Genomic DNA, 13978 nt, shown 5'->3' with positions numbered 1-13978 from the left:
TGGCCAGCCGCTGTTCATCAGCCACAGTGAAACACTAGAGTGATTCTTATGATGCATATTTCAACATTGGTAAAATAGATTCTTAATGTTCTCATCAGGAAAAATGACAAATTTGTGAGGTGCAAGCAGTGTAGTCAGTTTGACTGACATTCTGTAACGTATACGTAGGTGAAGCATCCAGTTTGCTCCAATCAAGATGATCTGTCCCTTAAAGGAAGGGTACCCAGCTGATTTCAAAACGAGGTTCACTTTATGTCTTAAGTTTGGGATATGCTTGTGCTTGTGCTTGTGCGTGTGTGTGTGTGTGTGTGAGCAAGCGTGTGCTGGGGATTGAACCGGGCGGCTGGGCTCTACCGCTGAGCCACGCCCCCAACCCCGGCCTCAGCTTGATCCAGCTAAACCCTCCCCATTTCCCAGGAGGGTCTTAGCCTCCTCCCGGCCACGTCTGGCTTCTTCCTTTTCTCACTATCTGCTGGATAAGGTGAAATGATGGCCACAAAGACACCCCATTGTCAAGGGCCGGGGCGTAGCTCAGGGGTGGGGCGCTCGCCCAGTGTGCACGAGGCTCCGGGTTCCATGCCCAGCGCCGAGAAAACAAAGGGATCAGGTTGGTATGTCCACGGCCCCGCTGTGCCCGGGCACTCGGGTGGGTTGCCACAGGCCAAAGAAGGAGCCCTGAGACAGAATGGGGGACGTGACTTGTTAGGAAAAGTGTGACAAGAGGTCAGTAGCTGTCCAGGAAGCGCTCGGTGGTGACAGGCTGACGAGGCCTCTGTCCCCCAAGGTGCTTCTCTAAGCAGCACTTCCTGCCCTTCCTTCATGGTGTTTTCTTTCTTTTGGGGCCCCAGGGAGTGAACTCAGGGCACTCGCCCACTGAGCCACATCCCCAGCCCTATTGTATTTTATTCAGAGAAGAGGTCTCTAAATATAATGAGTTGCTTAGGGCCTCGCCATTGCTGAGGCTGGCTTTGAACTCCCGATCCTCCTGCCTCAGCCTCGAAAGCTACTGCGACTACAGGCCTGTGCCCTGGCGCCCGGCTGGCTCATGGTGGTTTGCTCAGTGGTGTCCGGCTAAATGAGGGACCCAGCTGCTGGCCTGCTCTCACCAGAGAGGGTCTGTACCTTAGGCTGCAGAAGCAGTGATGTCGTCAGCATGATCTTGGGTGACCAGCACCCCAAGGAGCGACTGTCCTGATAGTTCTGCACAGACAACAGACGGCCCCTGGCTCCCCGTGCGCCTACGAGGAAGCCACGGCCTTCAGGATAATCCGTGTCTGGACGGTCCAGCCCAGGCTTCCCTCAATATTCCCTTAACTTGGATTTGGGGGAACAGATAGGAGGCCTTCGGGGACATGGCGTTTTGCTGCCCCCCCTTTCTTTAGGGAAGCTACAGGCCCTCATCCTCAAATCGAGTCCACCTACAAAAATGTCCGGTCTGACTGCCTGGAAACTACGATTAGGCAAAGTCTTTGCAAAGGTTACATTGAGGCTCCTGAGATGACCTGGAACCCTCGGGATAGACCCAGATGTCACCACAAATGTCCTCGTAAGGGAGAGGCGAAGGCAACTCCGACACAGCAAATGTCCCCACCGAGGCAGAGACAGGAGTGAAGCAGCCCCAGAAACTGGAAGAGGCAGGGGACAGACCCCCCGGAGCCTTTGAGGAAGGCTCTGCTCTGCTGCCACCTGGGTTTCGGCCCAGGGAAGCTGACTTGGGCCCCTGGGCTCTAGATCTCTGAGGGAGTCCATCTGGGCCGTTCTAAGTCCCCTCCTCGGTGGTAATGAGTCACAGCTGCCCCAGGCACGTCCACGTGGTCTCTGGGGAGGGCGTTGGGGAGTGAGGCCCAGTCAGCAGGGAGGTCTCCCTTGAGGGGGTAAAGGGAAAATCAGAGGCGACAGAGTAAGAGTGTCCCGGAGAAGCCCCAGAGAGGCCCCGCGTCCCAGCCGTGGGCAGCAGAGGAGAGAGCTGGTCGGGACAATGCAGAAGCAAAAGGAAGACATTATTCGATGGTTTGCAGTGAGCAAATCGCCCTTTTGAGGTCCCTGCTTGGAAAGCCCCGCGTCACCCAGTCATCGGTTGGCTGCTTGTGATTGGCTGGGGTCAGATTTCAGTTTTGTCTAACAGAAGCATTTATCAGAAGTGACCCAAGTTCCATTCACTTATATCTGCAGATCAAGCGAGACCGAGGTCTGGGGGGGCCTTTTTAGTATTTTATTTAGAGACAGGGTCTCACTGAGTTGCTTAGCACCTCACTAAGTCGCTGAGGTTGGCTTTGAACTCGCAATCCTCCGGCCTCAGCCTCCTGAGCCTCCTGTGCCACTGCATCCGACCTAATTCGGGTTTTATTGATCCCCTTTTCTTGGTGGACGATGGAGGTCTTTGAAGAAAACACTCATTTTTAAAATGGTGTTCAAACAGCCCATATAACAGGATTCACCATTTTTAAGTGTACAGCTCAGTGTGTCAAGTATATTCACATTATTGTGAAATAGATCTCCAGAATTTTTTCATATGGAAAGTCTAAGACTCTATACCCATCCAACAAGGTCTCTCTTCTCCCTCCCCTTCTGCTTTCTGTTTCTGTGAATTTGACAACTACAGATACCTCATCTAAGTGGAATTAAACAGCACTGGTCTTCTTGGGCTGACTTATTTTGCTGAGCATAATATCCTCAAGTTCAATCATGTTGTAGCATGAAACAAGATTTTCTTCTTTTTTAAGGCTGCATAATATTTCAGAGTACTATGTATATGTCACATTTGGCTTATCTGTTCATCCAATGATGGGCACCGGGGCTGCTTCCACTCTTGGCCATGTGCATAGTGCTGCTATGAATATAAGTGTGCAAATCTCTCTCTGAGAACTTGCTTTCAATTTTTTTTGGATATATCCAGAAACAGGATTGCTGCATGTTGGGTTAAAACCAACCAGTGCCTGGGAGAGCTTGCAGCGTTATTCTCTGGAAGAACAAGGCACTGAAGGAAATGGATGGGGGAGCTGGCCAGGCCCTTATCGCCAGTCGGTGAGAAGAATCTGCAGAGTGGCCTTGGATGTCACGGCTGAGGAAAGCCAACTTGGCAGGGGCCTGCGAGCTATCCGACGTGTTCCCAGCATAAAACGTCCAGACCTCTCTGCCGAGCCCTCCAAGATCTTTCTTTAGGATTGGAAAACGGCACACGGACCCTTGCAGCAGGGGCTGGATGCAGCCCATGTGGCAGTTCACTTTCTTCCTATTTTTTTTTTTTTTAATGGTGCTGGGGATTGAACCCAGGGCCTTGTGCATTCGAGGCATGTGCTCTACCCACGGAGCTCTATCCCCAGCCTGTTTGCCTTTCTTTGGGTGCTGAAGATCAAGCCCAGGGACGCACGACCACTGAGCCACATCCCCAGCCCTTTTTATTTTTTTATTTTGAGACAGGGTCTTGCTAAGTTGCTTAGGTCCCTGTGAAGTTGAGAGGCTGGCCTTGAATTTACAATCCTCCTGTCTCAGCCTCCTGAGTCGCTGGGATTGATTACAGGTGGGGACCCTGTGCCTGGCTATTTCTGATTTTTTGAGGAAGCTCCACACTGTTCTTTATAGCAGGTGTGATTGTTTATAGCGTGTGATTGTTGGCTATTTGTATGTTACATTTAGAGAAATATCTATTTAAGTCCTTGGCCCATTTAAACATATTTTTTTTTAGTTGTAGATGGACACATTAGTACCTTTATTTATTATTATGTGGTGCTGAGGATGGAACCCAGGGCCTCACAATGCAAGGCACGTGCTAAAAAATCTCATGCCTGGCGTGAAGTAGGGCTCATTCTTTTGCATGAGGGTGTCCGATTTCCCCAGCTCTGTTGATGAAGCAGGGGTCCTTTTCCCCTGGGTGGGGGTGACACCCTCGCTGAAGACCATCTGATCCCACACTTGAGCGTTCATTTCTGGGCTCTCTATTCTGGTCGTGGGTCTATTTGTCTTTGCACCAGAACCTCACTGTTTTGAAACTGAAGTGGAAGAGAATTTTTTTTTTTTTTAATCAAATGCAGGTTCCTGGGCACCCAGGGCAGGAGCTTTACCAGGAGCCACGCCCCAGCCCCAGCCAGGGCTCTTGAAGTCTGTCCTTTCCATCTCATGTTCACCATGGAAACACGGCGTCTGGGTGTTTTCTGGGTTTCTCAGACTCTAGGGAGCCACACGCTGCTCTCAATTTTCAGGTTTTTATTTTCAACAGAAGAATAGAAATCCTGATGTCAAAGCAATAAAAAAAAACAATACACAAGACAGACCACGGAGATGGGTTACAAGTTGGGCGTCCCCCACCCAGAGTGTCTGGGGCCAGAAGCGTTTCAGATTTCAGGGTCGATTTTAGAGGTCAGGATATTTACATGGACGTAACCAGTGAGGTGTCCCTCATCCCCAAACCTGAGACTCTCTGAGCACCGTGTTGGCACTTATACTCCATTCCACAGAAATCCGTCGCTCCTGGTGTGTACCTGCCCGGGTCCAGGTGGCCAGTGGGACATCATAAACCCAGAAGAGTGGATGGAACACACGCCCTGATACTGGAGCGCCTGTGACCCAACGGTGACATTCCACGCCCTCAGGTTCTTGTGGGATCTGCCACCTTTTCCCCAAAGGACATTCCGACGTGAAGGGAAATGACATTCTCAGGCCCACCTGGGCTCTCAGAGTGGACCCCACCCTGCGGCGGCTCCTGAGAAACCGGAGGCCACATACTTGGCCTCCTGCCTCTGGACCTGCTCCCCCTGCCCTTAATCCTATTTTATTTTAAATTCCACGTTTTGTAATGAGACTCACATCCAGAGAGATGTATTTACAGACACATTCCTCAAATGACCAAAGGAACACCCGCCTGCCCAGGGGCTGCCCGTGACTGCCGGGCTCTGGGTTCCGGGTGCCCTTCGGCCCTCTCCCCTCCCCCTCCTGGTTCTGCGGGAAGCTCAGGGCGACCGTGAGGTTCTACAGGCTGGAACAGGCCTGGGAGCGAGGACACACGGTGACCTCGGCCTTGGCTCCTCCTGGTGGCACTTTTGAATCTGTAGCAGTCAGTTCCACCTGACAGAGGAACGAATGGGCGAGCGATGGGAGAGCTTCGGTGGTGGCAAAGCGTGGCCGTCAAAGGGGTCCCACTTGTGGCTTCTCAGAGCTGAGCTGGGGTGCTGGAACCATCTTGGAACACGGAGAGGGGCCCAGGACGAGGCCACGAGGCACTGCTGGGGAGACTGGCCACCCCTGGGGAACCTGGCCGTCCCCAACAACACGGGGTGCAACACACGGGGTGGGGGAGGGGACCAGCAACCCCTGGCTGAGAGGTTCTTCCAGGGGAGGCCACCAGGGGAGGCTGGCGGGTGGGGAGGCTCAGGGCACCATGTGCCACCACTTGAAGGAGAAGGGCTTCCGGCGCACGTTGGTGCCGCAGTGGACCTCGCCGTGGCGCACGTGGTAGGTGTAGAAGTCGTCGATGAAGGTGCAGTGCAGCCCCAGCGGCTCCAGCAGGGCGCGCACCTGCTCCTCCAGGCAGCAGCGGCCGTTGATGAGGGGCCCGAAGGGCTTGGGGATGCCCAGGTGCTGGTCCAGGACCAGCATGTTCACCTGGGGGGGAGTCCAGGTGAGGGCCACGCAAGTGTCCCCTCCCTCCACACTTTACAGGCGAGGAACCGAGATCCAGACAGGGACACTAGGTGGTCTAAGGCCACCGGCCAGGCCAGGGCTTGCGCAGGGGCCTGCAGGACTCCAGGGCCGAGCGCCTCACACTGTGCGGTCCTCCCTCGGCCACCGTCTGCAAACTCTGTCATCAAGGCCCAGCGCTGACACCACCCCTGGGCCCCACACCCCTGGGCTCCTGCAGTTCGTCACTCCCATCCGTGTCGGTGCCTGGCGCACCGTGGGGATGCCGAGGCCTGGGAGCCCTTTCTAGTAGCATGACATCTGTCAATGGCACCGGGAGGTGGCCTGCCGAGGTGGAAGGCGGGGACTTGGGGCCAACGTGAGTGTGGGTTCCAGCTCCACTCCTCAATAGCTGTGTCACCTTGCGTCAGTCACTTCACCTTTCTGAGCCACATCAAGCAAAGGAGCCCAAATGTGCACTGGGCCCGCGGCGGGCGCACGGTCAGCCTCCTGGGCCGCGAGCCCTCTCTGTCGGCCACGCCAGGGCCTCGCGGCTGTCTCTCGGCCTGTTGTGCCCCCCACCCCTGCCTCTCTCCAGGGGCTCCTGGGAGCCGGTGCCGGCTCATTCCTGCTCCCCCCAGGGGCCTCGCACAGGGAAACCCAGCCTGCCCCCCGCCGCCGATCCCTTCCCTGAGACGCCTGTCCCCAGGGGCTGCTGCGCTCCTTCCCGCACCAGGACGCGGGCTCCGCCATGTGGGAGAGGAATCCAAGGACCTGGGCGGAGGAGTTTCATTCGGGGCTCGGGGAAGAGGGGCTCCCCCAGCCCCAGCCCCCTCTAGGCCTGGGAACGCTTCCTTCCCAACAGAACCTTCTGCAGAGCCACCAGGACCGTCAGACTTCAGCCCCTGCCTGGGCACCCAGGGCCCTGGGGAACCCAGTTTGCAAACCTCCATGAGGGACGCTGGCTCCTCCTGGCCCCCGGCGCCAGGAGACCTGGGTGCAGCCTCCATCTGGCCCTTGGGTACCCTTTGATGAGGGGGACCACAGGCCCGGGGACTGGTGCCAGGATGTGCTGGGGGTCACGGCCAGAGGTTCTTGCCCGCCCTTCAGAAACGGGGTCCAGCCTCGCCCCCGGCGGCAGCCCAGAGCCCACTCAAAGGTGCTGCTCCACCTGGGTCCCCTCCGTGGGTGGCACTTAATGAAACTGGGAGCTTGACCCTGCCCCTCCCCTGACCCCGGCAGGGGACCTAGGGACAGTGGCCCAGCAGGGCTGCTAGAGCTTGGGTTCTGCAGCCAGACTGGCTCCACCTCCCTCTCCCGTCTCCTGCCAGCTGTGTGTGCTTGTGCCAGAGACCTCACCTCTCTGTGCCTCATCTGCAAAGCGGAGGTGACGGCAGGTCGCAGCACTGTCCTGAGCGGCCACGCAACCCCCGAGCCTAGGGACCCGCCAAGCCCGGCTGGCCCTCCAGCCCCTGCGCTGACCTGGGTTCAAGGCCACCTGCCAAGGTGTGCGTGGGGTCCGCCCCCTCCTCACCATGTTCGGGAAGAAGGCTTCAGCCTTGGGGATCCCTCTGGAGTTCTTCACCAGCCTGAAGAGCTGCGGCATGTCCACGATGTCCCCCTCGGCCAGCCCCAGCTCCCGCTTCAGCACCTGGCGGTTCCAGTCGATGCAGCTCTGGGGGGAGGGGAGGTGGCAGTCGGTGGGGGGAGGGGAGCGTGGGGCGGAGGCCCCCAGACCCAAGGCAGGGCCCGGGGCGGGGGGTGGGGAGGTGACTGAGTGGTGGCCCTGGGGCTCCCTGGCATGGAGAGTCGCCAGGCAGCGCCCTCAGGGACCCGAGGGCCGCGCTGCCTGTGGGGGCCCCTGCCTTCCGCCTGGGGGCAGCTCGGGGGCCGCTCGGGGACTCCGCACCTCCACGTAGGAGTTGTGTTCTCTCAACTTCTTGTTGGACAGAATGTCCTTTATCTTCTGCTGCTTTTTTTCTGTCACAGAGAATAAAAGGGGAAAAACTGAATTCCGAGGTCGACGCCCCTTCCGTCACGGGCAGCGGGGACTCAGTGTTCCCATCTGCGAAACGGGGACAGCCTCAGCCCCCCGCAGGCAGGTTTGCTCTGAGCCTGTGAGGGACGGTCTGTCACAGACACGGGGACAGCGCGGGACGGATCCTTGAGACTGTGCCTCCCACTCCCTGAGACTCCCCGGTCTCCAGAGATCCCACTTAGAGAGGAGGAAGCAGGCCAGGGGTGGTCAGTGACAGAGCCTGGACCCCCAGGACAAGGCCCTGGGTTCCAAACACAGGGGGAAAAAGAGCCAGTTCTGCCGAGTTTTCTCAACCTCCGACCCGCCCCACGCTGGTAGGATTCATTGAAGAAATCCAGGCTCGTCCTGTGCTCAGAGGTGCTGAACGTCTCAGGTCCTTGGATGCATCTTGCTCTCTCCTGCCTCTGGGCCTTTGCACGTTCTGTTCCCGGTGGCGCATCTCCCTCCACCTCGTCCCCCTGCCAGCTCTCGCCTCCTCCAGGGAGCCCTCCCGGGGCCCCACCCAGACAGCCCGGGGGCCCTCTGCTCTGTCCCCGGGCGTCCCCAGCACTCGGCACAGTGCCTGGTGGCACAGTCAGTGCTCAGAACAGGTCGGGGCCTGGGTGGTCCCTCCCGGCAGTAGAAGGCCATGTGACGGCAGCAGGGGACGGCCACTTACTCTTGACCCCTTGGAACAGCAGCAGCTCCCCGTGACCCTCCTCCTGCTTCTCCTGGAACAGCCGGTAGCAGGACCTGGGGCTGGCCAGCAGCAGCCGGAAGCCCTGGGCAGAGACACGGTGGAGGGCCGCTTGTCCCCGGCCGGCAGGAAGGGCCTGCTGGGGGCTGTGGACTTGGCCAGGTTCAGTCCCTGGGCCCTACCTTCCTGTCTGGCGCTGGGACGAAGCTCAGGAACTCGTCTATGTGCCCCACGGACAGCCAGTCGGAGTAGAGTGTCACGGGGGCCTGCACCCGCTGGGCGCCCAGGAAGTCCTGCAGGGTCTGGTGCACCTCCCGGCTGTCACCGCTGCAGCCAGGGATGGAGGGTGTTAGGGGAGGGGAGCGGGGGTCCCCGAGGGACCGGGGCCTTTCAGGATCCCAGAAAGCCCTTATCATGTCCCTTCACATCTGAGGGACTTAGGAATTGTCGTTCCACTTTCACTGAGGGGAAACTGAGGCACAGGGTCACTAACACAGAGCCCAGCACTGCCTGTTGGACCAGCCCAGCTGCTGGTGTTATGGGGAAGCACAGGATTCGAACCCAGTGCAGCCAAAGTTGGTGATCCCTATTAGCTGTGCAGCACTGGGGACGTTGCTTCACCTCTCTGAGCCTCTATCTTCTCCTGCAAGCCCTGTGTGAGTCAGCCCCTTGCTCTTTCGCAGTCTGTTCAGCTGCCCTGGCCTTCATGAACACACCAAGCTCATTCCTGCCACAGGGCCTTTGCACGCACTCTATCAGCCACCAGGACATTCTACCCCAGGTGTCCCCACAGCCGTGTCCTTCTTGTCATCAGGACTCAGCTCAAAAGAGCCTCCTCCAGCGAGGCCTCCCTGCCACCCTCACCCAGGCCCATTCCTCTCTGCCCTTTCTGTTTTCTCACTTTTTGAGATTACCTATTATCTGTCTCCCCACAAGCACAGTGGCCGAGACCTGTCTTGTCATTCACGGCTGCGCCCCCAGCTCCTGGCACATGACAGGACGTAAGCCGCAGAGCTGGACCGTTGTTTGGGGCTCCAAAGCCGGTGTTCCTCGCCCACCCTCCCCTCCTCTCTCGCTCCCTAAGGTTTCTCGAGCCTCCTGGGCTGGGAGTGGGCAGGGGACACTTCTGCTCTGCCCTTTGCTTTTCCGTGGCACCGGGTCCTGGCCACCGCGGTGTCCCTGCCCTTCTTACCTGGGGTAGCCGCTGTTCCCGATGAGAATCCTGCCCAGCGGGTACTGCTTCTCCCCGACGGTGACCGGGGGGCTCACTTCCAGATTCCCAAAGGAGTCCAGCCCAGTGATCTCCTCCGGTTGGGGCCCGCGGGTCACGTAGCCAAAGTTTGGACCCTGAGGGGGAGAAGCGCCAAGAGTTAGAGGCCGTGGGGAGCGAATCTAGGGAGGAGCCTCGTCACAGGAAGGGATCCAGACACCACCAGCCCCAGGTACAGAGCAGGCGCCGCTCTTCCTGGTGGGATGTGGCAGGAATTTTGAATCATTGGGGGGGGGTGGGGGCAAGGAAGGGAACTGGCGTTTGCTGCATCCTTAGCTCATGGCAGCTGCTTTGTGAGCCATCACCTGGGAGTAGTGACGAATCTGCAAACTTTCCTTTTTATCTCTATTTTGCAGAAGAAGAGACTGAGGTCAGAGTGGTGATGGGCTTCCTCTGGTCCTGTATCCAGCTGGTGAAGGAGTGGAACTTGAACTATCCTGATGGGTGCCCTGGGTCCACACCAAGTGCATCCTGCTCTTGGGCTGGAACGAACTCCTCAGAATGGCTTCAGTGTCTCCACGAGGGTCCTCGTGAGAGAGGGAGGGACACATCGCCCACCCCTTGCATGAGCTTCCTGACTGCTGTAGCAACTTGCCATCAAGTTAGAGGCTGCTCTCTTGGGGTTTTGGAGGTGGGACTCTGCCGTCAGGAGGGCTACAGTCAAGGCACCGCAGGGCTGTCCCCCGCGGGGCTCTGCAGGAAGGGGCTGTTTTCTCGTCCCTTGCCGTTCCTAGTGGCCGGCTGGGCTGTGGCTCCTCCATCTTCCAAGCCAGACCCTCCGGTCTCTGCCTCCCCCGTCCACCCCTCCTCTCGCCCTCTCATGAGGAGTGCTGAGTTTACATGGACCCCCCCACCCCATTATCCAGGATTGCAGGCTCCTAACTTCCTAACGTCACACGGGTGACGTCCCTCCTGCCACCAAAAGGCTCTGCAGATGGGGGAACAGACATATGGGAGGGGCCATGAGCAGTCTGTCCCACCCCCAAAGAGGCTGCAGCCCTAGCCCCACCCCGCCACAAATCAACTGTCCTTCGGCAAAATTCCATGGGGCCACCGCAGGACACACCCGGGGGTCTTTTGGGGGAGACGCGCCATCTCCTGGGGTCTTTGATTTCATGAGTTTTAAAGCCATCATTTGCAGTTGGAGTGAAACTGCTCTGGTCAAAGTCCCCGTGAGCACCAGGCCACAGCCACCAGCAGCAGCCGGGTCACTTGGTCTTGCCCATGTTTTCAGCTCCTGGCTTCCAGGACACCATGAGCTCAGGTCACCTCCTACCTCCCGGTGGCTCCTTCTCGGCCTCCTGGGCACAGGGCCAGGGCCAGGCCTGTCCTTGGTCTCCTGTGTTCTCCACTTTCACTGGCTCTTGGCTGGGTCCTGGCTCATCCCGTGAAATTCCATCCGCGAGCTGATAACGCCCATGTTTTTATCCCCAGCACCCCCTGCTCTCAAACGCCTGCCACTCCCTCCTGCCCCAGGGAGGCTGAGAAGAGAGGGCTGGAGTCCAAGTGCTAGGGGTTGGGAGGGGGTCTCCTTCAGATGGGGAGGGAGTAGGGCTTGAGGCTGAGAGGTGAACTCCAGCCCCGGAGCAGGGAAGAACCTTTCAGGCAGAGAGACTGGCACGTGCAAAGGTCCTGAGATGAGGGAGGGGTGGCCCAGGTGAAGAACGGGAAGAGCCTGGGGAGCTGCAGCAGGCGAGGGACAGAGAGAGGCCAGCCACGATGCTGGAGGAACGGCCGCTGGGAAGCCGGTGGAGCTGGACTTGGACTCTGGATCTTCTAAGTGATTCAGGTCGGGATGCTGCTTAGCCAGGGGCCGCTGCAGCCCCTTCCTCCAGGCTGTCTGCAGGGGAGGCGAGAGGCCGTGCGAGGTTCAGTTCATGACATGGAAGAACTGGCCTTGGTCACTCTCGGGGTGTCCAAGTAGGAGACAGGGCCACTGAGGGCCACTCAGCAGGGTGGACTGAGGAAGGTTCTCTGGCACAGTGGAGCCGGCTGGTGGGCGCTGATGCTCCTGAGATGGGATCCACTTGACTGGGTGCCCAAGCAGACGCGGCCTCCACTGGTCAGCGCAGGCGCGGCCAGGAGGTGAGGGCAGGCGCGGCCAGGGAGGGGAGGCAGGCGCTGACTAGACCCAGGCTCCGTTCCAAAGCCTCGGGTGTGGGAGGGGCCGCCTCCCCTGCCCTTGGGGAGTAGGATGCTCCGCTCACCCTGGCCAACCTCGTGCCCACTCCCCTTCCTCATTTTCTCTGGGTGCTGGGGCCCAGAGTGCAGGCCTGGGGTCCTCCTGGGGAAGCTGGAGGTGGGGTGGGGAAGGGCAAGCTCTCTGAGCCGGACGGGCCTGGTTTGAGTCCTGACTTCTCCACTCTGAGCCTCAGTTTCTTCATCTGTAAAATGGGCCTACCGATAACATCTCCAGAAAACGTGGACAAGTTAAATGAGTCAGTGCATGTCAGAGCTCAGCACCGCGTCTGACCCAGCCTCGTGCTCAATAAATGCAATCAGCATCATTATTTTTTAATTATTATTCTGTGCTGAGTTTGCACCAACCTGCCAGCTCAGTCAAGCAACAAATGACATACTGACTCATCAACACTGTCACTCCCCACTCCCACGTGTGGCAGCGTTGGCTGTTAACGTCACATCTAGGAAATGGCTCTCGATCCTAAAACTTCCTCAGTGGGGCCCCGGGAAGTCAGACCCCACCCAATGGATGGGTCCTGCCCCACCCACACTGTGCAGCCAGAGCAGGTGGGTGGCCGGACTGGGCCTGCCTCCAGACAGGGTTGTCCTGAGGACGAGCTGACCTCATGGGTGGCAAGGGCCACCAGATCGTATCATGGTAATGACAAAATAACAGGCCCCACCTGCCGGAGCGGGCCTCTGCGTGGGCAGCTGGGCTCCCCGGGCGGGGTCGGGCCTGGCGGGAAAGAGGCGGGGGGCAGGGGCCTCATGGCGAGGGGCTTGGGCAGCTGTGCCCCCTGCCCACCCCACGCAGGTACCATGACGCGTTGGATGGGGAAGTCCTTCAGGCCTCTGTCCCTCGGGGAGTCGAAGACCACGGGCAGCGTCTGGTGCGGGGCCTGGGTGTAGCCGATCTCCATTTCATCCTGGGGGGGGGAGACAGGAGCCGTGGCGCGGGGCCGGGGTCCACTCCCAGGGCCCGGGGTCCACTCCCAGGGCCCGGATGGCCACCCAGCCTTCCTCATGCCCTCGCCCTTGGCCTCAAGGGCAAATTCCCCTGAAGATTCTGACCCCAGAGAAGGGGCCGTGAGAAGCAGAGCTGGTGTCCTGTGATGGCCCCTCACAGTGCGGAGCCCCCAGAGCTCAGTGGGCTGGGGACACGGTGAAGGAGAGGCTCTGGAGTCCTCGAGGACACTGTCGTCAGGGCGTAGAGCCCGGGAGCCCGGCAGCGAGCACCCAGGGTCGGGAAGTGCTGAGGGGCCCGGGGGTCACTGGGGGGCACCAGGGTGGCTGGAGGGGCCACGGAGACCCCCGGGGGGGCTGGAGCGGAGGCTCCAGGGGAGCAGCAGGCAGCGCCTGTCCCTCCACAGAGGAGGCCGCAGACCCTCTGGGGGAGGAGGTGCAGGAGGATTTCAGAAACGCGTCTTGAGCACATCTGCCTCCAGGGCCAGTGCCCACGGGCAGGGTGCCAAGGACACATGGCTGCTGGAAATCACGGTGGACCTGCCGTTGCCATTATGGGGGGAGGGGCGCATGAAAAGTGGTGGCCAGTGGCGAGAGAGGATGCGACTTAGGGGACTACAAGGAAGAGAGGGAATCCTCACCCGGGGGCAGCATCTGAACTGGGATTTGGTGGGCAGGCCCGGGACGTGGGGGACGGGAGGGGGCGGCCTACAGAAGGCAGAGTGGCCAAGGCCAGAGGTGGGCCAGGGGCGGGTGGTGCCCAAGGCCCGGCAGGGGGCAGAGAGGGGTCTGGTGCCAGGCTCAGTGCTGAGCTGACGGAACACCCCGGAGTGTCCCCTGGCAGCGGGGGGGGGGGCACTACCACAGAGGCCCCGAGTGGCCACCGCCTGCAGGGGGCGGGATGGCACCAGCTAAGGGAGGCAGCGGGTTGGGTGGGTCTGGAAGCAGGTTAGAGATGGGAGCCATGGAACGTGCTGGAGCGAGTGTGGCCTGGCTGGTGGCCGAGCCCAGGAAGGCCACTCGAACTGACCGAGGGCCACCTCCTGGGCTTTGCACTTTCCAGCAGGAAGGTGGCTTTTGCCTTGGTGACCCGCGGTGGCGGTCCCAGGGTGGCCCACAACCAACGTCAGATGAGCCACTGGCCTGAGCCCCCCGGACCTGTGCAAGGACTTTCTGAGGCTCCGCCCTCGCCACCCACGGGTGCAGAGAGGTGCTAGGGTGAGCGCCAGGAGTCCCT

At 59.5% G+C, this 13978-nt stretch overlaps 1 protein-coding gene across 2 annotated transcripts in view; it reads right to left on the bottom strand.

The window, feature by feature from the left end:
- Nucleotides 1–4188: 4188 nt before the first annotated feature.
- Padi4 (peptidyl arginine deiminase 4) overlaps nt 4189–13978 on the bottom strand; it is a 28777-nt gene continuing 18987 nt past the window's right edge. The window contains exons 10-16 of one of the 2 annotated variants that reach the window (XM_027951913.2): nt 12597–12704; nt 9520–9674; nt 8510–8654; nt 8310–8412; nt 7523–7593; nt 7148–7288; nt 4189–5598 (exon numbers count right to left, since the gene is read on the bottom strand). In XM_027951913.2, coding sequence (XP_027807714.2) covers nt 5365–5598; nt 7148–7288; nt 7523–7593; nt 8310–8412; nt 8510–8654; nt 9520–9674; nt 12597–12704 — 957 coding nt within the window. In that variant the 3' untranslated portion in view covers nt 4189–5364. Of the gene's footprint in view, nt 7289–7522; nt 7594–8309; nt 8413–8509; nt 8655–9519; nt 9675–12596; nt 12705–13978 lie in introns of both variants that reach the window. The other variant, XM_027951911.2, reaches the window with a different exon arrangement.

Source organism: Marmota flaviventris, chromosome 10 (assembly GCF_047511675.1).
Source record: "Marmota flaviventris isolate mMarFla1 chromosome 10, mMarFla1.hap1, whole genome shotgun sequence".
NCBI lineage: Eukaryota > Metazoa > Chordata > Mammalia > Rodentia > Sciuridae > Marmota > Marmota flaviventris.
Note: the sequence above shows the minus strand (reverse complement) of the source record. Positions and strands in the feature narration are given on the sequence as shown.